This window comes from Trichomonas vaginalis, chromosome I, assembly GCF_026262505.1.
Source record: "Trichomonas vaginalis G3 chromosome I, whole genome shotgun sequence".
NCBI classification, from domain to species: Eukaryota; Parabasalia; order Trichomonadida; family Trichomonadidae; genus Trichomonas; species Trichomonas vaginalis.
The window spans coordinates 3,576,820-3,603,441 of NC_067203.1; the positions used below are offsets into that span (position 1 = coordinate 3,576,820).

The window sequence follows — 26,622 nt, forward strand, 5'->3', positions numbered from 1 at the left end:
TACAAAACATTTTAGCGAATATCTTTAATTCAGAAACTACAGAAATAAAATTACCATATATAACAGATGCTAAAGAAATTAAATCAAAAACGACAACATTATTTACGTCACTTAATGATTTAATGACTTATATCATTAATATTCCTGCACCAACTACAGCATTTGATCCAAACTCGACGGTTTGCAGTGTACCTTTCATAAATGACAGTTCATTAATTACTTTAAGGGATTCGACAGTAAATGAATCATTAAAGGCGTCATTAATGAAAATCATTGATTTTAATTCATTCACGAATACATATAATTCATTCATTAATGTTTCATATGCTTCTAAAGAAGGTGAGCCAAAAACTATCGATAAAGCGGTGTATGAAATAAAAGCATCAACGACGAAATTGAATTCGTTAACTTTTGACGGTGATAGTTTCGTTAATGACATAACATCGGGGAAAACAATTTTAACGAAAGAATACTTAAAATCTCATGTTAGTGAGTTCGTTGAAATTGAAAAAGAAGGTGGAATTAAGTTCGATCCACTGAATTTCATTTTCAGCTTAGCGAATGCGGGTGTTAGTTTCGCTGAATGGACAACTATACAGAGTGAAATAAATGCAATATGGACGTTTTTGGGGTCAAAAGCGGGAATGGGTGAGCTTGTAAATGCTGCAAGAACATTAGGTGAAACAGGAAATTTTGTAGATGGTTTTAAAAGACTTGTTTCAAATGTTTTAACAAACACAAAGAAATTATTTAGATATACCGTACATAACGGACGGATTTTCGAACAGATAGCAACAAACCCTCCGGTTATGGCTGCGTTGATGATGGTTAGAGATATAAAACCACGTAACGACGGGAACGAAGAACATGAACAACAGGATACTGGTCGGGTTATTCGAGACATTAAAAACGTGTATCCTGAAGTTATTGATTTATTTAGAGGAGTTAATGATTCAATTTCAAAACATTCTATAACCCTCGATGAAGAGAATAAATTAACAGATTATATATTCGTCATTATTGCAGAATTAATGAAGAGAATAAATGAAAAAGGAATTGGTGATATCATTAATGTCAGCGATGTAATGATGAAAAGAAATTTTGACTCATTATTTACAAAACCGAAAACAGAATATAGTCTTTATGACGTAATTACCGAATTAATGAAAAAGATTAATGATAATAAGAGTTCTGGCGGAAGAGTTGAATTAGAAGTGAATGATGTTAATGAGAAATTAGCCGAAAAAGCAGACAAAAATGAGCTTTTAGCTCTGAGTGATAAAGTCAAGAACCACGTTCATTATATAACTTCAGACGAACAGATTATAACGGACTACCATGGATATTTAACACAGGATGAACAAATAAGCACTGAAGATGTTAATGAAAGAAGATATAAATACATTCGTGCTAAAGGTTATGACATAAGCTGTACTGTACAGTATGACACAGGTAAAGCACCAGAAGCATTTGGTTATAACGATGAAATTTATGTCTCTACTTTCTCTGTTAAAGGTGTATTAGTTGAACCAAGATTTATGTTGAGAGTTAAGACAAAAATAACGTTTGAAGATGCTATTAAAAGTAAAGCTGACAAAGTTGAACTCGAAGCAATGAACAAAGTTTTGAAATCTCATAAACACAACATCTCCGATATAAATGAACTTCAAGCTACATTAAATAGTAAAGCTGACAAGAACCATACACATGAATCCTTCACTACTGTTAGAGCAGACGACATAATATTGAACTATACCCTTGGTTCAAGTGCACCTTTAGAGAATCCAAGTACAAGCGTAAAAGATACACTAAACTCCTTAAATAGTAAATGTATGAACATTGAAGGTCATGTCAGAAACTTTGAAACACATGAACTACCAGCAATGTTAGATAAAAAAGCAGATAAAGAACATACCCATAACTCCTTCTCAACTGTTGCTATAGAAAGTATTGAAGGAACGGTTGGCGGAACTGGTGGGGATGCATTATATTATAAACCTCCTAACTTTCCACAAGGTTTAACATCGAATGAAAACATAACAACGAAGAAAGAAATTAGCTGTAAAAATGTTTATGTCATGGATGATGAAAATAATGTTAAATTCACTGCTCAAGATTTATATGATAAGAAAGCAGACAAAACAGAGCTTCAAACATTAAAGACTGAAATACTTCAAACCATATATCCTGTTGGTTCTATTTATACGTCAATGAATTCAACAAATCCAGAAACAGTTTTAGGTTTTGGTACGTGGAAGCAGATTGTAGATAAATTCTTATACTGTGCTAGATATTCAAAGCAAACAGGAGGTTCGAAGAAAATTAAAGAAGCAAACCTTCCACCGCACACTCATACAGGAACGACAAACTTTTCTGGCGACCATAGCCACTCATTAAGAGACCACCCATTATACAACTCAGAGTATGAAGCTGGCCATGACGTTTTATCTCCATCTTATAACAATTCAGCAAAAAAGATTTTTCGACCAACTGAACCAGGAGGAAATCATTCACACACTTTCACAACAAATCCAACAGGCTCGGGTGCAGATTATATGCCACCATTTGTGACTATATTCGCATGGTACCGCGTTCAATGAACGCGCTTGAGCCTAGAATAAAATCTTTAACTTTACATAAATGAGCTTGAAAGAAGTATTCGAACAACATCCATGGAGGTCATTTAAGAAGTTCAATGAAGCTGCAAAGAGTTGGGGATTTACTAACAGAGCTGAAGTGAAAAGGTTCTTTGACAAAAATGTTGTACATCAAACAAAAATAAACCCTTACGACTACTTTTTACCAATTTACTCCAACACTCCTGACGCATACCAATTTGACACTCTCATTCAAAGCAGAAAAGGAGGACATAACCCATTCCTCATCTTCATTAATGTTAACACTCGTAAAGCATATGCATATCCAATGAGGAATAAAGGAACTCATGAAGTTTTAAGAGTTTTACAAAAGTTTGTAGCAGAACATAGCCCAAGTACTTTAACATCAGACCAAGACAGTGCATACCTCAGCAATGAAATCACAGATTTTCTCATTAAGCATAACATAACTCACTACACTACTGAAGACCATAACCATAACATACTCAGCATCATAAACCGCTTCATAAGAACGCTCAGAGATTTAAACCAAGAGCGAGACTTTACCGAAGAAACAATGAAACATTTTCTCGAAGTATATAATTCCTCAACACATTCTACAACAGGACATACACCAAATTCAATGACACAACAACAAGAAGAAAAGTATATACAAAAGAAACGAAGCCAAACACAAAATATCAGAAATTCAACACAATTTACCCTCATTCCTGGTACAAAAGTTCATGTAGTTCTTGACGACAAACCGTTGACAAAGAAACGTTTAAGGTTAAGTAGAAACTATTATATCGTAGACTCTACGCAAGGTAATGGATATCATATCAAAGCTGCTGACGACTCTATTGCGTTTTATCCTCGTCACAAATTAGTCGAAAGTAGTAATGGCAAACTTGCTGAAACCATTGACGAAGCAAAGCGAGGAGTGGTTATTGAAATACTTGGCTCCAACATAAACGATGACACTTATAAAGTAAGATATGAAGGAGGCGTTGAAGATGTTATACCATCTAAGAACTTGAGAGAGTCAAAGCCAACACATCTGGGACCATTAGAGCGGGAGTACTGGAAAGACAAAAATAAGCCAGAAAGAATAAGAAAATTCTTCTAAACTTTTTCATTAGATGTAAATCAGACATGAATGAGAACAGTCATGTATTATTAATGGTACCATTTATTTTTGTCATAAATTTACACCAAAAATATATTTTAGGTGAAGAGGTGAGATCTCACCTGTTTTCTCACCCTCATGATAATTCTTCTAAACTTTTTCATTAGATGTAAATCAGACAAAGCATTTACCAGAAAGAATAAGATAATTCTTCTAAACTTTTTTCAAGCCACGAACGGCGGGACTCTGTCCACAACTACAGCATCAAACTCGCTAGTCATGAATCCTACGTCAATGTTGGTAGAGATGAAAAGCTTTATTCCTTCTTCATATACTTTTGAAACAGAAATCCAGAAGATAAAGCAAGAACTTTTAACAAGTAATTTAGACTGTAGTGCGAAAGATGAAACAAATGAACAGTATCTTTATGAAATGGAGGACCTCATCGACCATTTGCCTAAACTACCTGAAATTCAGCAGCAAAAACTAACTATTCCTGAATTCGACGAAATTGAAGTCAAAGCAACTGACTCAGTAGAAATTAAGAAATTCATACGTAAAGTAAATTATGAATTTCTTGGTTTTCATTGCAACCATAAAGTTATGGACAAAGATTGCGACATGGTTTATAAAAATATTTCTGACCTTTACAAATCCGAAGAATTTAAGACATACGATAACTTTGTTTCATTAGTTGCAAAATGTGTATGGCAGATAAGAGATAAAGATAGAAGAGGTAAAGTATGGAATGAACAGATAAAACCAGCAGCTTTTGAGTTAAAGAAAACCATTGACGCCTTAGTTGTTCTAGCTGGTTTTATTTCAATGTATAACGCAAAAACGATGCCGCAATGTTCAAAATGTAAGGCAGCAATAAGAAAATATAACTACTCAGTCAAAGAGATATAGAAAGAATGCGAAACGACTATGCAGACTTAAAGAAAGAAGCAGAAAAGCCAGCAGAAGATAAAATGGATATGTTGACATTTCTTAATAAAAACTATCCAACAGCAGAAGATTTCCTTCTGTCTGACGTCAAGAAGAAGTATAAAGAAACCTTCGGCATTGTTAAAACATTCGATGTACTAAAAGAAGAAATAGAAGCTACGAAATTGTTTAGGATTTCAAATATACATCGTACAATTCATGTAAAACGCTTGTGAAAAAAGAGGTGAAAAAACGGGTGAGATCTCACCTCTTCACCTCAATTATATTTTTGGGCAAAGCTTCCACGAGAGAAAAGATTCCTCATTCGCTAAGGATTCCAAAAATGAAAAAATCATTGATTTCGGCTGAGAAAAAACAGCAAAACCCTTCTTCCACGGGAACAAAGAAATAAAGAAGAAATAAAGTAAATTTTTTATTTATTCCCGTGGAAGATAGAGCACTTTTATGACACTTTTTATTCACGACAAACAAGACAAACAAAGAAAATAAGAAAATACGGCGCTGTCGCGGTTCGAACCACAGACCCTGACCCCTCCATAACACTACCTTAGACCACTGTGCTACGTAGCCTGTCGACATAAGATTTTATAAATTGCATATTTGACGTAAATTTATTTCCATCTGGCTTCCCACCGCATAAGATATTCATACGTGTTTGTAAGACATTCATTAAACTTCTTTTCTATTGCATCTAATCTTGCGTTATTTTTTTCAATAACTTGTCTGTATTCTTCATCATTGTTAACCAATTTTTTATCTACAAATTTTATTAGTGTTTGATTCACTTCGTTATGATAACGGTCATATTCTTTCAATACGTAGGTGAAGACAAAATGCGTCGTACCTTCAATCTTAAAGCTTAAAGAACTTTCAACACAGTTTTGAGGGTCTGTCAGTGCGTCAATGAGATAGTATTCGAAGTCAGTCAATAATCTTTTTAAAGTCATTTCATACAGGATAAAATTTAATGTTGTGAAGAAATAGTGTTTATCTCAGAAAAAATAACGCTAATTTTTTTCTAACAAATTTTTTTATTTTGTATGTAAAGACAGTAATGTCAACATCAGAGAACACAACAATTGCTATCGTTCATGAAGCCATAAATGAAGAATACGAGTACTACAGTAATAACAAACAGTTACGTCTCATTCGTTCAGTCAAAGAACATGTACCAAATGCAAAGTATAATGAATGCTCTTCTTTCTACAAAGCAAGCATATCATTGGTTTGAAAACCAACAGACAAAGAACTTTTAGAAAATTTCCTCATATGATTGCTTCCCTCGGAAAACCGAGAGAAGAGATTCCGTACGAAAATCGCAAGAATTTGGCTCCTGGTTTGAAGGTTATTATGTTCATAGACTTTTAGTAAATGCTGTAGCAATGTGGGCTTCCCTCGTTATGCTTGTTATATTTTCATGATGTTAGATGAACTATATAAAGCAGAACGTGGAGAGATGGAAAAGAAACTTCATGCAAAATGAAGTCATTGAATCCAAAGACAAAAGCATACAGAAAAGAATACCGCGTTCAGTACCAAAAGGAAAGGAAAAGAGCTATAAGTATATGATTATACACTGAAGAGATGGAAATGAAGAAGATAAAGATATGGTTATGTTTGCATTTAGTCAGAAGAAACAACAAGAGCTTTTATGACTTAGCTAAAATATATAAATCTGACAGAAACTGGTTCTATCGTGAAAACTTACCGATTTCAATGACACCGAATGAGCAAATAAAGGAAATTGTCAAAAATACTCTTCCTCAAACACACTATGACATCAAAGGTTGCACAATACTTACATTCAAAGAAGACTTAACATTACTGAAGGAAAAAATAACAGAATATTTCGATAACTTCAAAAGAGGAAGAAAAAAAAAATCTAAGCTAATTTTATTTTTTTTATAAAATTTTATCTCATATGAAAGAACATGAATTTAGAATATTCGGAACTCATGACAGAAGAAGAGAACGAACAACATGTAAAAGATTATGCAAAATTTCTGAAGACATACAAAGCATTTAAACAATATCTAAATGCTTCTAAAGATTATGCAAAATTTCTGAAGTATATAAAGCTTATGAAAAAGCGTATGAAAAGTTTATACATTGGGGAATTGTTGTAAATATCGATATGAAGACTAACCAAAAATATATTTTTGCTTAAATAGCTTCAGGGTCTATTTCTTCAACCATTTCACTTCCTTCGTCAATGTCAATAGAAGCTTCTTCAACCTTTGGTAAGAATTTCTGTATAACATCTTTGTTCGTTATTGTCTTCAGAGATGAAGGATAATATTTCACATTTGTTTCACCCTTCTTATATTCTTTCTGTTCGGAAAGATTTAAAGCAATACTGAAGAAGTCAATATTAGAGTTCTTTATAACAGTATAATGAGTATCTTTGACATTCACGAAAGAAACTCTTTTGTTTCAAAACTACTGCTAACTCTTGTGAAGTATAACGTTTGCGGTCAATGACGATAGCTAATGGTCTGACATACTGACCAAACTTAGATTCTTTCACAAACTTCTTGTTAAAGATAACATTAACATTTGAAGCATTATTGAACTCATTCTTGATGGCAGTAGCGAGAGCATTGTATGAAAAGAATTGCAATCTTGCATGTGTTTCATTAAAATAAAAATAAATTAAATTATTTGAAAAATAACTTAAAAAAATCTAATCTAATTTTTTCAAAAAATATTTTTTTTATTTCCTACTAAAGATGTATCGGAAGTTGTCTAAGTTAGAACACTCGGAAATAAAACAACTTCTTACAGAAGCTAACATAGAAGTAGCAAAACATTACGCAACAAACAAAAAAGCACTCGCTGACTTCATTAAAGACTATAATGTGCAATAAGTTATGATAGAATTCATGAGTTCATAAAGCCGCAACGCGGCGAGGACGAAGTCCATGCAAGAGCATTTCCTTTAAATGACTTGCTATTGGACTTATATCATAGACGTTCAGTACCTCATGAAGTAAAAGAGAAATGTTTGACATAACAAATGCAAACGTTGGTGAAACAAGAAGAAGAGACGACACACTGAAACAACAGAGAAGAGAGATGTTTAAGAGCGCTATAGAACAAGTTCGCAAAGCTAACGATGTCATTCGTTCCATTGACGACAAACCAAAAGAAGGTGAGAGATGGTTAAAGAAAGATGAAGAGAATAGGAAGAGAAATGTGAAGTCAGGCAATAGACTCATTGACTTTAACATCGAAGCTTTAGATGAACCAAACAGAGACTACTTACACAAACATTTCGGTAAGGTTTTCATGAGACTCTTAGAGAAAATTAAAATAAACTCACAACAGAGATGGATGGTATGTTATAAACTTGGTGGAAAGTATGAATGTTCTACGTTAAACCTCAATAATATTGGAACATTACTACATCAGCTCTTGAAGGAGAACTTTATATCAGAGATAGAAGCAAATGCTGCAGGTATTGTTGAAATGCACTATGACTTCTTCTTGACAAACATAAAGAATCTTACCGAAATAAAGATGTATGATTTAACAGAATATGAAGGCTTAACGATGTCAGATGTAAAGAAAGGCAAACCAAAAAAGAGACCATATAGAGATGAAAGCACACTGACAAATGACCAGAAAGCCATTTTGGAAGCTCTTAAGCAAACAGGAAACCCAGCACTTATAGAAAGCTTTTGGAAAGATAATGGTGAAAAGAAGTTTTATAAGAAGAGAAGCGGTCAGTTCTGGAAGTATCTTTGCACATTACCTATAAATCTTGAGCGCTACCAAATCTTCAATGAATTGAACAAAAGAACTGCAACACTTATGACAGAGGACAATTGTTTCGTTTATGCTTGCATTCAGGCTGGAGTAGATGGAGAGACTATTGACCACATGAGAGAAGTCATTCGTGTTAGAGACTTTCCTCAAAGTAAAGTACAAGAAATTTCTGACGCAACAGGTATAGCATTTAATGTTACCATTGGTTATTTCAATGACTCAAGACATAATGAAATAAAGAGATACATACCAAAAGAATGTGAAACTGTTCGAACTATTGACTTACTTCTTGTTGAAGACCACTACATGCTAAACGAAAGATTACCAATGACAACATATTTCGTCAGAAATTACAAAGAAATTCTCAAAGCTTGTGGTGGAATGAACATTGAGAAACAAATGAAGATTTATACAAAGAGATAAGATAAATATGTAGTTCGTTATGATAGAACAACACCGTTATGGGATGTTATGAAAACATTGTGGGAGTGCAAATATTTCGAACCTATTTCTTATGGAGAACTTTTCACATATACTACTGACTTATATAAACAGAACCTTGCACCATTTAAAGACTTGTCATATGCTCCAAAGTATTGTGTACAACTGAAGAAGAAAGCCGAGTCAAAAGAAGTAAATAAAAATAAGTGCAAGTTCATTCCTGAGCACGTTTTCTTTGCTGACTTTGAGTGCAGTACCGATGGCTTTCATAAAGCTTTTAACATATGTTACGACAGTGAAGATGGTTCAGTGAGTGAAAGCATTTGGGGTCAGAACTGTGCAACAGAATTTTTGGAACGACTTCCTGACAAGAGTTTAATATATTTCCATAACCTCAGTTATGATATAAACTTCATCTTAAGACACATGACAGAAGTGAAAGGAAATCCCATCATTAAAGGTTCACGAACAATGCAAATAACTGGCTTATATAAAGGAAGGGCAATTATTATAAAAGACTCATACACTGCTATAAATAAGAAGCTTAAACTATTTCCTGCTATGTTTAACTTACAAACAGGACCGAAAGAAGTATTTCCATACAACTACTACAGCAGTGTTTTGTTAGCAAATGACAACAGAACTGGTGTCATTTCTGAAGCATGTAAGTTTATCCGGGATGCAGATACATTCATGAAAAACATAGATTCCATCAAAGGTTGCAGAATAGATGAGAACCACTTCGACTTAGAAAAGTATAGCACATTTTATTGCAATCAAGATGTAAGAATTTTAAGAGAAGGTTTTGTTAAGTTCCGCAATGATATATTGAAAGAATTTGATTTAAACGTTTATGACTACGTTAGTATTTGTTCAATTGCTAACAAATTATTTGAGAACAGAGTGTACTTCCCGAATGGAAATTTATATGACCTCTCAAATAAACCAAGAGAATTTATTTCACGCTGTATTCAAGGTGGAAGATGTATGCTGTCAGATAACATTAAACAAAAGAGCGAAAAGAAACTCATTGCTGACTTCGACGCTGTTTCATTATATCCATCAGCTATAGCAAGACTTTATACTTTAGAAGGTATACCGAAAGTATTGAAGAAAGAAATGTTAAGCACAGAGTATCTCATGAGACATTTATTCGATGACGACCAAAAGGAACCCATTGGTGAAAAGTTTATGTCTGGCTTCTTTGTTCTCATTAAGATAACAGAGATTGGAATACATAGACACTTTCCTTTAATAGTTTGTGACCCTGAACTAAATCCAGAACTTAACGTTCCCAGAAGTTCAAACACTTGCTGTTTAATGTATGTTGACCATATAACATTACAAGACCTCATAAAATATCAAGGTGTCAAATGTGAAGTGTTGCAAGGATACTATTACGATGGAAACAGAGATTTGAGAATAAGAGATGAAGTAAAGAAGTTGTTTGAGTTAAGGTTAAAGTATAAGAAAGAAGGAAATCCTTTGCAAGAAAATATAAAGCTCATTCTGAACAGTATTTATGGCAAAACTATTCTATCTCCTATTGAGTCAAAAATAACCATAGTAAATGACAAAGATGCTATAAGATATGCCATCAGAAACTACAACCATATAGTGAAGTTCGAAGGTTTGGATGGTTCAGATAAAACTATTTTCAAGCTAACGAAAAGCATTTGCAGACACTTTAACTTCTGTCCACTTGGTGTTAACATTCTGTCTATGTCGAAGAGAATAATGTGTGAAGTATTCTGTACTGCTGAGGACTTAGGAATGGACATCTTTTATAGCGATACGGACAGTATGCATCTCTACAATGAAGATATCCCTCGTTTAGCTGAAGAGTTTGAGAAACGTTATGGAAGAGTTCTCATTGGTAAAAACCTTGGTCAATTTCATAGCGACTTTGCAGAAATCACAAAAGATAAACAAAGTTTAGCATACAAGTCAATATTTTGTGGAAAGAAGACTTACATAGACTTACTCACGAATGATTTAAATGAAGTTGCATTTCACTGCAGAATGAAAGGCGTGAAGCAAGATGTTATTGCTTTAACCGCTAATGAAATGTTTCCTGACTCTGTTCAGTGTTTCTATGATGAAGATAAAGGTTTAATGGTTCCGCAAGGAAAATTTGACAAAGACTCTGAGTTCAGTGTTATGAAGTTATATAAAGCACTTCATGATGGTCAAGAGATTGGATTTGACTTATGTAAGTCTTCTAGTCCTTGCTTTGCTGAAAAGTTTAACTTCTCAATAACGACTAAAACAAGCTTTATTCGTAAGTTGAAGTTCTGAGGTCATTTATTTTTGTCAGCAATGAGGTCATTCGTGATAAAAATAAGCCCATGTGGTCATTTACAATACTGTGATGGTAGAGTTTAAGAGTTGTGCTTCAATGTAGAGACAGTCCTTATGGTCTGGAGGTAAGAACACTGGGCAGTTATGGTCATGAGTGGAGAACATGTCTATCCAAAACTCACGATTGAAGCCAGTTAATTTATAGTATTTAGGGTTAGGAAGTGGTGAAGTTCTTGTATGACCAATGAACTCATTTTCAACTCCTTTACTTAGGTTTGAATATAATATAGCTTGCTTTCTATCCCAAATGCCTGGAAATCTAATTTCGGAAAATTCATTTTTCCTCGGAAGCATTGCATCATAATTGAAAACATTTTTGAAATCATCACTTGGTTCAGAGATTTGAAATCTTATACGTAATGGATTTTTTTTCTTTTTAGCTACTTCATTGAATGGTAAGAATACAATGAATTGACAGTCATGAGTTCCATCTTCATTTGCTACAAACTCGTAATGAAAGCTATTAATCTTTCTACAATTCCTTCTTCTTTCAGTTGTGCAAGAAACTCACGTAAAGGCTGTAAAGTTTGTACTTCAATGTTAAACTTTTTTGAAATTTTCGTAAATGTAATTATACAGTCTTCTAACGTTGTACGTCTTTAAAGTATTTGTATATGTGAATGTTTTGGGCGCTTAAAGACTGTTCGTCATTTTCTATCTCGACTTGAAGTATAAAGTCAACCTTTCTGAAAGCACGTGTTATATACATATGTTATGCCAATGTACTTCTCTTCATTTATGTTCACAATCCAGTCTGTTGGAAACTTAAACGTTACTCTGTTCCCCTTTATTTTGACGTCAGGGTTTTCACTACTGAACGCAACAGATAAAGGTATTTGTCTATACATTTAATTCGGATAAAAATAAACCATTTACTCTTTCTTTGCTTCAGCCTTTAGCTTTTGCTTCAGCTTCTTCTCTAGCTTTCTTCGCCAGCAAACGTGGGTTCTTTGTCTTCCAGCAGCTAATGCAGCAAGTTGTTTTTCACTAAGTTTTCTCTTTGGTCTCTTTGGCTTTTGTTCTTGTTTTTGTTCCTTCAGTTCGGATAAAATTTGCTCACGAATTTCTTTCTTCAATGCTTCAACATCTATGACCCCTTGGGTCTTGTCCGTAGGGCTTGTCTGAGTCATTTGACTGCAGATAAAAAACAAAATTAAAACTTTAACCGATGTAAAATGAGCTTGTCAAAATCAGAGCGAGAGTCTATTATATTAAATGACGCAAGAGGAATACAACATCCTTTCTATTACGTAAGTCAGAGTAAAGATGGTAAAATATACGTAAGAAAAAGAAAGGTTCCATTAGCGAATGCAGAAAGCGACAACATTAAGGTGTATGGCAAGGGTGAAGTCCACGAAGCCCATATAAAACCTTCTGTTCAAACTGAGCCACCAAAAGAACCAGAAGAAAAGAAGCCAGATGTACTTTCAATAACGAACCAAGAGCTTATTGCAAAGTTCGTGAATTTCATTGAAAAACAAACCGAGTCAAAGAATCCTGACCCGCCAGTGAAAGAAGTTGAGACAAAAGAGAATGTACAGTTCATTGAAAATGTCAAGAAACAACTTCCACCACGAATGCCAAGAAGAAGAGTGAGAATAATGAAGTAAATAGATATTTTTATCTGAAGTAAATACATGCAGAACGAACAGCTAAACGAATTTACTCCAGCAGAGCATATTCATCAGATTCGCTCATATTTCGATATCATAGACAATGCAGTTCAAATTGGTGACACTAATAGAAAATATTCTGACGCAAAGATTCCATCACAACCTGGAACTGCTAAAGATAACACATGGGTAACATTCAATCTCTCACCTCCTGGTGAAAATATGTTGGACCTTTACAATACATTCATTACGTATAAAATGGAAGGTCAATTTATTGTAGATAAAGAAATTGGTTCAGGTTCCAATAAAACAAACCCACCAGGATTTTGGATTGGTTTCGATGACGCTTTCTATGCAGTTGCTGGATATCAAATCCTTGCAAATGGTCGTATCGTATATTCTCAAGACAACGCAAGAGAAGAAGCATATATAACTTCAAACTCACAAACTACCGAACAAATAAAGAAAGTAGATGTTTTCTCAAAGACTCGACATGAAGATGTATGGAGTCATTCGGGAACATGCAGAACAGGACAAATTGTTAGTGGTCCAATTACAGCAGGAAAATCATTTGATTTTAAGCTTCGTTTAAGAATTCCTGTTAGAAGATTCCTTCCATTAGAAGCTATTCGATTTATTCCAGCTTTTGCAGGAAACATTCAGCTTAAAGTAAAGTTCAGTAGCGACGCCTTACAATGCACATCTATATCTGTAAATGATATCATTGCTTTCAATCCAACTCTTAAAGTTGCATTTGCTTCAGATTCAAATCCACCGACAAATAAATTTGTTCCATGGAATGAACCATTCACTATGATAACGAAGGCAGTAGAAGCTAGTGGAACAGTTACTATTACAACTGTAACCCAGCAACTATTTCGAACAAAGATGGATTTTAATGAATGTTTCATTCATCCAAAGTCATTCTCTTTAGACCCTAACATTTATACAGAACTTGTAGAACATTATACAAACGAGGCTTTATGTTTTCCTGTTAAAGTTATGGATTGGATTCCTATGGACGGTTCATTCTCAAAGAATACAGATAGTTCAAGTGCAACATTTACAGCAGCTTATACGCCTATTAATGTTAAAAGTATTTGGGCACTATTTAGAAAGAAAGACAACTATTATGTTAATTTTGAGAACCCTAAGTTTAAATATCTTCAGCTTTCCATGGGAGCTTATGGAAATATGCCTGCAGAACCTGAAAAATCATATGGACCTGTATTTTATGAAATGGTTGCGAACGCCTGCAATACAAACAATGATATGATAGGATTTAATGAAGATGTTATGAGGTCATTGGTGGATGATGGTAGTGTGGAACATAAATGGGATAGCTATGACAACACACATTTCTTATGTGGTTTTCCAACAGAAGTGGACTTTTGCTTCCAGCAAGGTCAAACATCTACTGCTCCAATAACATACAAATTGTCTGTTAAAGGACCTATTGAACTAGCAACTGAAAATGTGCCAAAGCCACTTATTGGATTTATGAGGGATTGTTGCTTTGCCATTCAGGTGCGTGCTAATGGCATCCCCATAATAAGATTAGATGACTATAACTTAGCTACGGACGACAGTGAGGAATAAAGGATGAACGTTTATTTTAAAGCTTATAAATGAGTTCTTCATCAAGCTCTCGTGAACCTTCACCATCTATGAAACAAACTTTACCAAACGATTATGGAGCACCTATTGAATATTTCTTACGAGCTGCACAATGGCAAAGAGCAGTCACACCAAGGTTAGGTGTTCCACCAGCTCCTGTCAATAATAGCATTTGGTCAAGTCCTTATATAAGATATGGTCTCCCACTAGGTTTGCTAGCTACAGCAGTAGCAGTTATGATGTTGAAAAGAAATAAAGCAAATGTTGTAAATAATACTGAAGTAGCTGAAGTTAAACAAACTCCAACACCTTCGCCAAAACCAACGCCTTCACAAGCAAAACCTTCAATGACTCCTGAACCTATGGAAGTACAAACTCCTGTTCAAAAGTCAACTCCTAAACCGACTCCAACATTTAAACCAGAACCTACTCCTCAAATAAATCGTAAAACTCCTGCGTTTCCTTACTAAAAAAATAACGTTATTTTTATTTAATATTAAAATTTTTATTTGATTGAAATGACGACTAAAGTCACTGAAGCAATGAAACAAAAGTTTTTGGTAGAATACATTAAATCAGGAACTATTCCAGAAGGTTTTTACATTCATACTATGAAGGATGGTAGAGTTCAGTTTAGAAAGATAAAGCAACCATTAGATAAAGAAGGAATTTTGAGAAAGATTAAACTTCATGAGGACAACATTGCTGAACTTAAGAAGAAGTTAGAAGAGTTGGAGAAAGGAAGAGAGTTATAAAGCAATGAATTCAACAGGGTGAAAAAACAGGTGAAAAAAGAGGTGAGATTTCACCACTTCACCTAAATTTATTTTTGTGCTATGTTTTCATACGTGTGAGGGTGGTGATATCATTAATTTTTAAGTTTATTTTTATATTTTATTTTTATATAAATGACGAAAACTATTGAGATAACAAACTACAACGGTCATGAGTTCAAGAATTTGTTCTTCGTTCCTCGTGAAAATACATTCTATCAGATACGAGGGAGAAAGGGTAAAGTTAGTTTGAGCGTTTATGACTACAAGCATAATGGAAAGTTTATACAAGCATACGATACAAACGGTAAGCGTGTTTCATTAGCTTTGTCAAAACTTACTAACATTTATTTTGACAGTGATTTTGACCTATATGAAGAAGAAAGTGAGTCAGAAGATTATGAGCTGTTATGTGAAGCACAGCAATGGGAGGAGTTGCAATACTTTTGTAAGTGAGAACGTTTATTTTTTACATTAGTGAAGTCGTTTGTGAAAACGTTAGTGAGGTGAAGTGGTTGGCGGCTTTGTAAATATTTAAGGTTAAGTTGGTGTTTGTGTTGTAAAATATACGTTAACGGTTTTGTAAAGTGTCAAATTCACATATAATGGGTAAGTAGGTGCGCAGTGCCTCCGTACCCTTGATATGTATACTAACTATTCTTCAAGCGCTAGATGAAGACCCAAGAGCATCACTCAGAAGGATAGAGGAGATGACAAAGATACCACGTACAACAGTCAGTTATTATCTGCACAATTATTTGAACTACAAACTAGCGTATACACGTTGGGTTCCGCACAACCTTAATTCAGTTCAAAAAAAATCTAGAGTCCAATCTTCGAAAGAGCTCCTCTCTATATTGGGTGCGTATCAATCCAAGAAGTTTCGTTTTTTAGTAACAGGGGACGAGTCTTGGTTTCAATATGCAACAGAAGCCAAAATCATGTGGATCCCGAAGGATGAAAATCCGCAAACATTCCCGAAGAAAAAAATTGACACACCAATGATGATGTTGTCGGTTTTTTGGGGCGTGAATGGCATCATCGCAATTGATATTCTTCAAAAACCTAATACGATGAATGCTCAGTATCTAATTGACAATGTTCTTACTCAAATTATCAATTCTGATGAGTTTGAGAAATCCAAACAACAAAAACAAAAGTTTGCAATTCATTTTGATAATTCAAGAGTTCACAAAAGTCATAAGGTAATGAATTACTTGGTGGAAAACAATGTCAAAGTTGTTCCAAACCCAATTTATTCACCTGATATTGCACCCTCTGACTTTTATTTATTCGCGAGTCCAGATGATCTTGAAAATTTTGTAAGAGAGCAATTTGAGCAATTTTCTCATGATGATTTAAAGCGTGTCTTTCAAGCCTGGATCGATCGCTGCGAACGCGTGATTGAATCCAATGGTGATTATATTTAAATAAACTTTATATATATGTAACTTGTTTATTTCTATTCGCAGTATTCAGGTTTGTGCTAAACACACCTTTGGACACCCTATATATATAATGTTTTCTCCTCAGAAAATACATTGAAAGTTAAAAGATAATCTGATGCAACGATACCATCATGAATGAATAACATTTTCTTTTCTTAATAAACAAACGCAAGAATACAATCATACAGTTATCTTTTTACCCATTAGCAATCGAATTGTTTTATTATTTTAAATGAATTATGGATCTCTCAAAGAAGATTCTTGAAATACTTATCTTTGCATACTCCATTTTTAAAATCAATTTGAAGATAGAAAATTGCAAATATCTTCATTACCTTTGTCGAAAGCAGTTTTTCCATCATTGTTCTTTGCTTCTTTATCAGCTCCAGCAGAGATAAGATATTGAACAACTTCAAGATGACCATATTTTGATGCTTCAATGAGTGGAGTATCTCCATCATTATTCTTTGCTTCTTTATTAGCTCCAACTGAGATAAGATATTGAACAACTTCAAGATCACCATTATCTGATGCAATAATGAGTGGAGTATCTCCATCATTATCCTTTGCTTCTTTATCAGCTCCAACAGAGATAAGATATTTAACAACTTCAAGATGACCAATATTTGATGCTTCAATGAGTGGAGTAGATCCATAATTATCCTTTGCTTCTTTATCAGCACCAACTGAGATAAGATATTGAACAACTTCAAGATGACCATTTCTTGATGCAATAATGAGTGGAGTGGATCCATAATTATCCTTTGCTTCTTTATCAGCTCCAATAGAGATAAGATATTTAACAATTTCAAGATCGCCTTCACATGCGAAAACAAAGAGTGGAGTTTCTTTATTTGCTCCAACTGAGATAAGATAGTTGGCTACGTCAAAATGATGGTTTATTAATGCATGAATGAGTGGAGTCAATCCTTCATGATCCTTATCTTCTATGTCACAACCACACTTAATTAACAATTTGATCATTATGAGTATACCATCTTGACATGCTTGAGAAAGCATCTCACTTTTACCCCTTCGACTCCTTTGCAAGACATCATTTAATACAAATGAAAGAGTTGCCTGATTTCCAGTTGACAATAGTTCGTCAAGGAAATTCAAATTAGCCTCTTCGGAACCTGATTTTTTTAATTCATCTATTTTTGTTATAATCTCATCTGGAACTTTGAAGCGACTATAATTTCGATTTTGATTTTTTGATCTCAATAATGAATCATGAAGAGATTTGATAATATTTATATAATTATTTTCGTTGCTTATCTGAAGGAGTTTATTGATAACTTTCTCATTGCAAAACTCGAAATGGATATATTCAATTAAAGAAAAGAATTTCTCGTTTTCTTGTGCTATAGAAATAATGAAGTCAGCTAAAGAATCTTCATTTTTGATTAGAAGTTTAGCACTAGAAATTATTCTTTCAAGGATATCAGATGCATATCCCTTCGTGATTGTTTTAAGTTGATTTTCCTCAATTTCATAGAAATGAGACGATATAAATTCGCAACATTCTGTCATCTTTTCATCTAATTGTGTGTTGTAGTAAAAGTCAAGTAATTGAAGACAATTATTTTTGTCTATAATCATATGATCAATAACATGAGTTTTGTATAAATCAATTAATACATTTATTCCAAGTACTGTTCCAATATGAAAAAGATCATTTAAGATCTTTTGGTCGCATTCAATTTCTGTTTTGTTATATTGAAGAATATCTTTTACGACACTATATGTTTCAATTGATTCAATTGGAACAGTTATACCGAATTTTGCAATATTATTGTCTAATTTAAATTTAGAGAATATATTTCGGGAAATCGCAATTGCAAAATACTTGTTCAATGTGATTTCTGCATGGTTTATTGATAAAATGATCTTCTCATTTGTATGACAGCTATTCATTCTCTGAAGTATTTCATTATTCAGCTGAATCTGAACCATTGTTAAAAAATGCAGGCAAATTTATTATTTTATTTTTATTTTTATATTTTTTGTGGGGGAGTAAACGTAATTCTCGGGGTGAATCCTTATACTGATCTTAAATTTTTAACAAATGAAAAACAACTCTGAGCTACCTACCAAGCCTGCTTATAACAGGACGTGTTATCCGAAGCGAATTGTTGTATTTTCTTTCTTTATTATAATATTCATGATATTTCCAATATTATATATATATCAAAAGACAATCATTCCGTAATAACTCAAACAAATTATTCAATATACGATTTAAAAAACTTATTACAAATATCCAAAACTTCAAATTCGGAAAATTATTCTCTTTATCAAGATAAAAATATCAAAATACAAGAAAATAATGCAACAGACAAGGATTTTATTATGGATATTTTAGATAAAATGAAGTTTAAGATAAATTTTACTCAATATTCTGAAGATATACACGATTTATACATTTATCATTCAGTCTCTGTACCACACAACTTCTCAGGAATTCCAGAATATACTCACAAAGATGTTTTAGGCGAGAAAATTTACATGATCAAGTTTAATTCAGGATATGTAATAGAAACATTCATGATATTGCCACCAATTCAATTACATGAACCTTTAGGATTAAATTCTGAGTTTAAAAGTTTATTTTTCAATGATAATGAAGTAAAATTCTTATTTTCTACCACAAATGAGTGGCACATTAGTGTTACATGGGATATTTCATATGGAGAAATGAATATGAATGATGAGAAAGCATGCCATGTTAAAAATCACACTCATCATACTTTATTCTGTAATTGGCCACCCCAAAATATGAATCCAAGTAAGAATGGAACAGTATACATCCATAACGGATATTGGCTTGACCAATTTCAGCATTCTCTTGACCACGGAATTCCATCTATGTCAACAGCGATGATTTCTAATGATATTGATCCAAAAACAACAACTTTGATGACAACATCTTGTAATAAATATATGGATATGATCATATCTAAAGTCGGATTTAGTTATTCAGAAAATTGTAAAAATTCTTCAGAAAAAGTGTCAGCAAAGCGATTAATTGTTGTGGCAGTGATGAGGAGCACGCATACATTATTTTATAGTTGGTATTACGATAAAATGAAGTTTCCTGACATGAAAAGGGACAAAATAATAATTTTTCCAAGAAAAAGAAAAGGATCGAAACAATCAAGGAATGATAGAATTGTATTTAACTTGGTAGATATAAAGAAATCATTAGAAGACAGATTTGGCCAAGAAAATGTGTTTCAGATTGATAATGGATGTCAAAATCTCAGTTTTTGCTTGGATTTGCTTCCGAAAACTAAGTATATAATTGGACCACACGGAGGAGCACTTTACAACGCTTTCTTTGCTGGAAAAGATGTAAATATCATTGAATTGCTTCCGATTAGGAAAAATGGACAATATCCAGCAGCAAATAACAAATACTGGGCACCAAACTCTGTTATTACTTTCGCTCAGATGGCTTCACAGAAAATTTACAGATATTATACTTTTTCTAATGAAATTAATTATCTTATGAACGTAACAGACTTTTTGAATTGGTTTTATAATTCAACTAATAATAATAATATATAATTGTCGAAAATTATGTGAATTATGAAGTTTTAATGAAATGAAATTGTAACGTTTCTCAATTTTATGTGACTATGATTAAGGAAGAGAGGAAGTTTGAATGGAGACGTGATTGAGCAAATTTTGTGAAGTAATTAAAAAAATTTGAGAATTGCAATAAAGTAAATTAAGGAGAAGAAGTATACATGTTTTGTGCAGTCATTTTGGGAGATATTGCATCTGCACGTCTCCAAGAATGGCAGGCTATTCCGCATTCATAACTTGAATTCGGAACTTTGACTGACAAAGTGCAATAGGGCAATCTTGTCGGTTATATTGTGCCATTATGAGAGAAACCACTTAACATACAACTCTCAATTAAACATACTGATAAATTTAATTTGTTTGTACTTAAATTTACAAATATCTTCATGGATTTTAAAGTTGTACTTACAACTTTCTCAAAACAACAATATTAAATGAAATACATCAATTTTTTTTTCAATTCAGCTCCAAAAAGTCTGAAATACCCAAGGTCCAGGCCCTTTTGACCATATGATTTTTAACTGCGTTGAGTAAAAATTAATTATAATTGAATTTGTCAATTTTTATCCAAAAAAAAATGTTATTGCTTTTAGCTTCTTTCATAAATTGCCAGTCCATACTTGGACTAGTGAGTAGGCTTTCAGCACTAACAACTGTTTCTAACGTTTCCCTAATTAGCAAGCCAAAAGTTCAAAATTTATATAAATCTTCACCGATTTTTTTCCATGTTCCAGGAAGAGAAATCAGGAATTTAGTAATTCGCGGAACGACATTTGATAAAGCACAATCTCCAATTAGTTTTGGAAGCTGCAACATTCAATTAGATAATGATCTTTTTACGCAATGTGTTTCAGTAATTGTATCATCTGATAAATTAGTATTTGACGCAGACAAGCAATACAAAGCAATAAATTCTTCAATTACAATTTCTCGCTGTATTTTCAATATTTTTGGGGATATCCAGAAAGATGCACCAATTAGTATTGAAAGATGCGATATGAAAATTGAAAGATCCGTCTTTGAATCTTGCGTTGGTGGCGAAGGAATAATTTATGCTTCAAATTCAAACGTCACGATTAGAGTTTCTAATTTTTCCCAATGCGTCTCATACAGATATCCAGGCTGCATCCATGCCATAAATAGCAAAGTCAATTTATACTATATGCGTTTCCTTGATAACGAAGCAGCAGGTCTCGCTGGAGTTGGCAGATTCTACAACTGTTCATTCCATGGAGAAAAGGTAGACTGCTTATTTAACAAAGCATTTATGCATGTTTCAACATTTCTTTTCGAATCTTGCAACAGCGTAATATTAGTCAGATGTAAATTCCTCAGAAATTACTGTACCATGCCATTTGATGGATCAGACCAATTTACAATCGATAAACAAAGCGGAACCTTATCATTTAATGATTGCCCCAGTGTTTACATCCAATACTGCACTTTCATTGGTAATATGATGGACGATCAAAATACAATGCAACCAGCAATTTACGCTATGGGATCTACGAAGATTAATACTTATACTTGCCAAGCAGACCAAAACCTTGACACGTTCTCAGTTTTAGTTGAAGATACCAGTGGACAAGTCCCTATTTTAAAGAACAAGCGATCAATTGTGAATTCTTACATTCCAAACATGTATAAGCATTTAATTTACATGAGAGATAAGTTCTACCACAAAGTTACAGTTCTCTGCGCATCCGCAATGTCGCAGAATTACATAATTGCAACATTTGTGGTATCAGTTCTTGTTATAATCATTGTTGCAGTAACAATGAGTGTTATGTCTGGTGGCTTCATCTAAATTTGTTTAAACGTAAATTATATATCAAAATAAATTTAGTAAGTCTGTATATTTTTTTAAATTCTTGGTATGAAATTTGTTTTTTTTTTTAATTTTTTTAAGATACGAAGTTTACTGATCAACAACCTTTGTTGTCTGGAGGCCATTGAATGTAGCAACATTCTTGTAGGAAGCGATTGTGACCATCTTCTCAGCATCTTCCTCGTCAGCCTTGCGCTCGAAAACAACGCGAACGCGGGTTGGTGGGCAGTTCTTGCCGTGGATCCAGATGCGGGAGTTAAGCTCTGGGTCGATCTTAACAACATCTGTGTGCATCATCTTCTTAGCAGCAGCGGCGATAACCTTGATGGCTCTCTCAGCGCGGAATCTGCGTGTTGTGCCATGAACAGCCTTTTGGAGATGGATTGTTGTTTCGATTTTAGCTGGTGCAAGTTCTTTTGGCATTCGTCAAGAAAGGGCCAAACCGTCGCAACGATTATTTTTTGCTCCTGATTGAAGTTTTTGTATTGCTTAAAAGCTACCAAACTACTATGGATTTTAATGAGAAAGAGTTCGTTTCATACTGTTTTTAAAGAATTAACCATTGATTTTGATTTGATTTTGCTGCAATTTTATTGATATCATATCTATAGAACGCTATTTTACATCTAAACTTTACACAAAATAGATATGCAACTGAATTTATATCAATTATAATTCATGATAATATATTAACCAAAACATACACTGAAATAGAGTTTATATATCTGTAATATGCCAATTTTCTAAATACGATAAAAAGGATAGTAAAACACCGTTAGGAGTCATATTACAGATAAATTCTTGATGCAATATAAGAAATTATGTTGTTTACAAGAAATTAAGGCCATAATAACTTTATAAATGAATCTTATCATCTTCCCTTTTCAAATTGTCGTGTATATCCATTGAAAATAGTAAAAAATCAATATTGCATTTATATTTAACTTTCTAATTATCAAATGGATACACCAAAGCCCCAAAACATATTATCTTAACTAAACACTTATATCATGTGATCATTTGGTGGCCCGGCTTAATAATTTTCGAACTCTAAGGAACATGTAAAACGTGTAAAACGTTTATTCCAAAATTTCAATTTAAAATCTTTCAAAGAAATTTCGACTTTTTTAGACTTTTGTTTATTCATGAGTGAAGAGCTGGAAGAAATAATTATCTCCGACCATACGATTATTTTGCATTCAATTATTCAAAATCTTCAAATTAGTGATTTCAGATGCAAATCGATGAATTTATCTCTACCATTAATGATATGAGAGGAATAAGTTCACGAAGAGAGGAAGCAGAAAAGAATTATCTAGAATTTATTGGAAATCAGCCTCAAATTGCATTTTCATACTTTCAACAATTACTAACGAACATTAACTACAAGAAAATAGCAATCACACTATTACTTTCAGTCATCTGTCACAAAAACAAGGCTTTTCTCGAAGAAAACATCAATCTTATAATTCAATCTTTAATAGAAATCGCTCAAATACTTCTTTCAGAGGATTTTGAAACCGAATCAACAATAGAAATATGCTCAAGGTTATATGCTTACTTTTTAATTGATTTTTGGCCGGATTCATTAAATCTTCTTTTACAAAACGAAACAAAAACGTCAGTATACGTCTATTCATACCTCGTTAAGATCGGCAAAGTAAAAATCAATAATGAATTTTTGAGAAATTTAATTCCAAAATACTTAGAAATGGAGCAATTCATTGATTTCCACGAAAGTATATTATGCCTACTTACTGTATGCGCAGATCTACCAGAACGTGAACACTTCAAGCATTATTATGCTGAAACCAAAAAATATATCGAATCAATCGATAAAAAATACCTTAAAACATACTTGAAGTTCCTCAAAAGCATGATAAAAAGAGAATTGATCGAGGTTGACGAAAATATTTTGATTTCAATTCCAATATTTTTATTAAATGAAGATCTTGGATCATCCATATGGTATTACACATCAAAACTTCTTCCAGAGATATCAACTGATAGTCCTCTTCGTTCACAACTTGAAAATATGAGAGATAATTTATTAGAATATTTAATTCAAGGTTTTACACCAGAAATTCCAAATGATTATGATACAAGTCAAGAGTATTATATCGTCGATACACTAGATAGCATCTATTTCTCTGTCGGAGTCTCAATTGAAGACTATGATTACGTAATTGAAGAATCTGAGAGCGAATCACCACCTGATGAGTATATTTCCATTGTTTTAGCACGTCTTTTCATGGAATACACCATGTTCCAGCGAATAGAAACTGCTTTTATCAACAAAATTGGTTATTTTTTGGTTTCTGAAACTCCGAAAATTCGTTTTGGAATTTCAATACTTCTCAAATCAAAAAATACCAAACTTTACAACCATTCAAAATTTTTAATTGAGCAAATAATAGGAAATATTGAAAATGAAACAGAGCAAATTATAATTACCAATCTTCTTGAGAGTTTGGTCGATTTAATTTCGAATTCAAAAGAAGATTTGTCAGATTTGCATGAACACATCATATCTGTTATCAATGGATTGACAAACAATGAATCCTATATAGCAGATTCATTGACATTGATCTCTGCTTTCATAAATCACGTAAAAGGAGGATTCACAAATTATTTGGAAATTTTCTCGAATTATTTCGAAGCAATCATGGAAGACAGGACATTTCTATTGGATCTATCAGAAGTATTCGTAACAATGGCCAAAAACAATCTGGTTTTCAATGATTTGTTTTTGAATTTTTACATTACAACTTTTGAAAATTTAGATTTTGACACTTTTCCTTTTAGTACTGTTGTCAAGATCTACAAGAATTGTTTAGAGTTTATGAAGACGATTCCACTTGAATCAAGTGTTTTCGCTGGTTTTACACATTATTTAGTTGAATATTGTAAGAAAATTCCAGATATAATAAATGAAGTTCCAGGAGACGAAAATGACGTGATTTCTGTTGAATTAGGGGATTCCTTGGAAAAGAATGTTGTTTACTATGATAAATACGAAGTATCAGATTACATTCTTTCCATTGATTGTATCATCAAAACTATTAAGAGATTCCCTGAATTTGTTGATTCAGATTTATTCGAAATTTCCAAAAATTGTTGTTTTTCTTTCGAACCAGATATTTGTTTGCACAGTTTGAAATTGTTTAAGAATGTTATAGAAAATATTGTTGCTGAAAATACTGAACAAGTGTTCTTGATATTGAATGAACTCACTGATTCTTTGGCTTTCGTTTATTACCAAGAAAAATTTATCAAAATTTTGTGTATGATTTACAAAAAAGTGCCAACAAATGACACTTTTTCGCTTATTTTTACATTTATTCAAAAACTCATTGAGTTGAATTCTCTTTCCGATGACAAAGAGCATGATGTTGATGATCCTGACTACGAATACAACGCGAAAAGTATAAATTTGTCAAATGCTTTTACAAAATTTGATAATGATTTCTTTACAATGATTTCACCTGACCAATTTAAGCAAATCATGTCAGTGTTTACTTACAAACCAGAGTATTTCAGTTTGTTCACTTATTTCTATGCAAAATACTCTCCAGAAGATCTTGAAAATTTAATAAATTTGCTTGGAGATCTTTCTGATTCTTATGACCAATTGAGACAAGCTGTAGCGATTAATTCAATGTACAATGCATTGCTAGTTTGTAAGGAATTGAATGAGAACTTGTTGAATAAAATTGCTAATAATGTGAGCATTTTAAGTAATAAGTTCTTGAAGGATTCAAAGAAAGAAATGGTTTTGAAAATGATTTTGCTGATTAATGAGAAAAATCACGAAATTGCAATGACAAAAGGTCTTGATATTGTAGCATTTACGTTGTATGATGAAGCTTTTCTTGATGATGAGAAGAAGAATGAACTATTTAACTTCATTTTCGCTACACCGAATGAAGAAATTTTCGAAAATGTAGACTTCGAATTTATGTTGCTTCAATTTACTTCTATATTTGAAAACCATCCTGATAAATACGAATTGCTCGCCAATTACTTCAAAGGACTTCCATTTGATGAAGATGAACTCGCGCAAGTCAGAGAGAAGTTCCCATTCTGCTATTCAAATATTACTGATGTTCTTAATTCTTAAATCTTTTTTATTATTTTTAATTTATTTTTAAGGCCGAACATACTTAAACTTAAACAACATAATTGATGACTGTGTCACATGGGCATAAGTACACTCTGAAGGCTGACAAAAAATTATTTTTAAATTATTTGACTCTTTCTTTAGAATTATTTATTGCTGCATAATGAAGTGCAGTTTGAGGGGTGTCCCAAAAAACCCATCGTCGTCTCTACAATAAATATTCCATTTTGGGTCTTTTTTCCAGTTTTATCGGACATATCATTGAATTGATAATATAAATCATGCGTGATATATATTAGTTAAAGCATGAGAGTAATAAATCAGATCCTGATGGCAGTTTTTGATCCTCATCAGAGATACTTGTTAAACTATTGTATCTGGATAAGGA

General features: G+C 32.9%; 18 protein-coding genes and 1 pseudogene across 19 annotated transcripts, besides 3 other annotated features; 15 read left to right on the forward strand and 4 right to left on the reverse strand.

The window, feature by feature from the left end:
* Positions 1–15,903: part of a mobile genetic element that runs on past the window's edge.
* TVAGG3_0923200 (keratin-associated protein family) lies at positions 810–2,311 on the forward strand (the record flags this gene model as incomplete). The annotated part of the gene is made up of 1 exon (XM_051252335.1): positions 810–2,311. A coding segment is annotated over one exon (1,502 nt), but the record flags the coding sequence as incomplete, so codon positions are not given.
* Positions 2,641–3,726, forward strand: TVAGG3_0923210 (integrase core domain containing protein family; the record flags this gene model as incomplete). The annotated part of the gene is made up of 1 exon (XM_051252336.1): positions 2,641–3,726. One exon carries the CDS (start codon positions 2,641–2,643, stop codon positions 3,724–3,726), a length of 1,086 nt encoding a protein of 361 aa, XP_051077910.1.
* Positions 4,021–4,635, forward strand: TVAGG3_0923220 (organellar and viral DNA polymerase type B; the record flags this gene model as incomplete). The annotated part of the gene is made up of 1 exon (XM_051252337.1): positions 4,021–4,635. One exon carries the CDS (start codon positions 4,021–4,023, stop codon positions 4,633–4,635), a length of 615 nt encoding a protein of 204 aa, XP_051077911.1.
* TVAGG3_0923230 (organellar and viral DNA polymerase type B) lies at positions 4,641–4,889 on the forward strand (the record flags this gene model as incomplete). Its single annotated transcript, XM_051252338.1, has 1 exon — positions 4,641–4,889. The coding sequence occupies one exon, from the start codon at positions 4,641–4,643 to the stop codon at positions 4,887–4,889; it is 249 nt and encodes an 82-aa protein (XP_051077912.1).
* Positions 5,286–5,666, reverse strand: TVAGG3_0923240 (uncharacterized protein; the record flags this gene model as incomplete). The annotated part of the gene is made up of 1 exon (XM_051252339.1): positions 5,286–5,666. A coding segment is annotated over one exon (381 nt), but the record flags the coding sequence as incomplete, so codon positions are not given.
* Positions 8,005–8,865, forward strand: TVAGG3_0923250 (organellar and viral DNA polymerase type B; the record flags this gene model as incomplete). The annotated part of the gene is made up of 1 exon (XM_051252340.1): positions 8,005–8,865. A coding segment is annotated over one exon (861 nt), but the record flags the coding sequence as incomplete, so codon positions are not given.
* TVAGG3_0923260 (organellar and viral DNA polymerase type B) lies at positions 8,914–10,249 on the forward strand (the record flags this gene model as incomplete). The annotated part of the gene is made up of 1 exon (XM_051252341.1): positions 8,914–10,249. A coding segment is annotated over one exon (1,336 nt), but the record flags the coding sequence as incomplete, so codon positions are not given.
* On the forward strand, positions 10,606–11,181 carry TVAGG3_0923270 (organellar and viral DNA polymerase type B; the record flags this gene model as incomplete). The annotated part of the gene is made up of 1 exon (XM_001314421.2): positions 10,606–11,181. The coding sequence occupies one exon, from the start codon at positions 10,606–10,608 to the stop codon at positions 11,179–11,181; it is 576 nt and encodes a 191-aa protein (XP_001314441.2).
* On the reverse strand, positions 12,136–12,374 carry TVAGG3_0923280 (uncharacterized protein; the record flags this gene model as incomplete). Its single annotated transcript, XM_001314423.2, has 1 exon — positions 12,136–12,374. A coding segment is annotated over one exon (239 nt), but the record flags the coding sequence as incomplete, so codon positions are not given.
* TVAGG3_0923290 (uncharacterized protein) lies at positions 12,420–12,854 on the forward strand (the record flags this gene model as incomplete). The annotated part of the gene is made up of 1 exon (XM_001314424.2): positions 12,420–12,854. One exon carries the CDS (start codon positions 12,420–12,422, stop codon positions 12,852–12,854), a length of 435 nt encoding a protein of 144 aa, XP_001314444.2.
* Positions 12,882–14,456, forward strand: TVAGG3_0923300 (uncharacterized protein; the record flags this gene model as incomplete). The annotated part of the gene is made up of 1 exon (XM_051252342.1): positions 12,882–14,456. One exon carries the CDS (start codon positions 12,882–12,884, stop codon positions 14,454–14,456), a length of 1,575 nt encoding a protein of 524 aa, XP_051077916.1.
* On the forward strand, positions 14,486–14,944 carry TVAGG3_0923310 (uncharacterized protein; the record flags this gene model as incomplete). Its single annotated transcript, XM_051252343.1, has 1 exon — positions 14,486–14,944. The coding sequence occupies one exon, from the start codon at positions 14,486–14,488 to the stop codon at positions 14,942–14,944; it is 459 nt and encodes a 152-aa protein (XP_051077917.1).
* TVAGG3_0923320 (uncharacterized protein) lies at positions 14,993–15,229 on the forward strand (the record flags this gene model as incomplete). Its single annotated transcript, XM_051252344.1, has 1 exon — positions 14,993–15,229. One exon carries the CDS (start codon positions 14,993–14,995, stop codon positions 15,227–15,229), a length of 237 nt encoding a protein of 78 aa, XP_051077918.1.
* TVAGG3_0923340 lies at positions 15,904–16,677 on the forward strand (annotated as a pseudogene). The gene has a single exon. A coding segment is annotated over exon 1 (774 nt).
* Positions 15,904–16,757: a mobile genetic element.
* Positions 16,730–16,757: a terminal%2Cinverted (terminal inverted repeat of Mariner transposon ID:TVAGG3_0923330).
* Positions 16,758–16,887: 130 nt separating this feature from the next.
* On the reverse strand, positions 16,888–18,658 carry TVAGG3_0923350 (protein ubiquitination; the record flags this gene model as incomplete). Its single annotated transcript, XM_001314428.1, has 1 exon — positions 16,993–18,651. One exon carries the CDS (start codon positions 18,649–18,651, stop codon positions 16,993–16,995), a length of 1,659 nt encoding a protein of 552 aa, XP_001314448.1.
* Positions 18,659–18,716: 58 nt separating this feature from the next.
* TVAGG3_0923360 (glycosyltransferase family) lies at positions 18,717–20,772 on the forward strand (the record flags this gene model as incomplete). The annotated part of the gene is made up of 1 exon (XM_001314429.1): positions 19,066–20,265. The coding sequence occupies one exon, from the start codon at positions 19,066–19,068 to the stop codon at positions 20,263–20,265; it is 1,200 nt and encodes a 399-aa protein (XP_001314449.1).
* Positions 20,773–20,863: 91 nt separating this feature from the next.
* On the forward strand, positions 20,864–22,093 carry TVAGG3_0923370 (pectin lyase-like family; the record flags this gene model as incomplete). The annotated part of the gene is made up of 1 exon (XM_001314430.1): positions 20,864–22,093. The coding sequence occupies one exon, from the start codon at positions 20,864–20,866 to the stop codon at positions 22,091–22,093; it is 1,230 nt and encodes a 409-aa protein (XP_001314450.1).
* A 17-nt stretch (positions 22,094–22,110) lies between these two features.
* TVAGG3_0923380 (structural constituent of ribosome) lies at positions 22,111–22,552 on the reverse strand (the record flags this gene model as incomplete). The annotated part of the gene is made up of 1 exon (XM_001314431.2): positions 22,205–22,537. One exon carries the CDS (start codon positions 22,535–22,537, stop codon positions 22,205–22,207), a length of 333 nt encoding a protein of 110 aa, XP_001314451.1.
* A 786-nt stretch (positions 22,553–23,338) lies between these two features.
* On the forward strand, positions 23,339–26,261 carry TVAGG3_0923390 (armadillo (ARM) repeat-containing protein family; the record flags this gene model as incomplete). The annotated part of the gene is made up of 1 exon (XM_001314432.1): positions 23,349–26,234. The coding sequence occupies one exon, from the start codon at positions 23,349–23,351 to the stop codon at positions 26,232–26,234; it is 2,886 nt and encodes a 961-aa protein (XP_001314452.1).
* Positions 26,262–26,622: the final 361 nt, after the last annotated feature.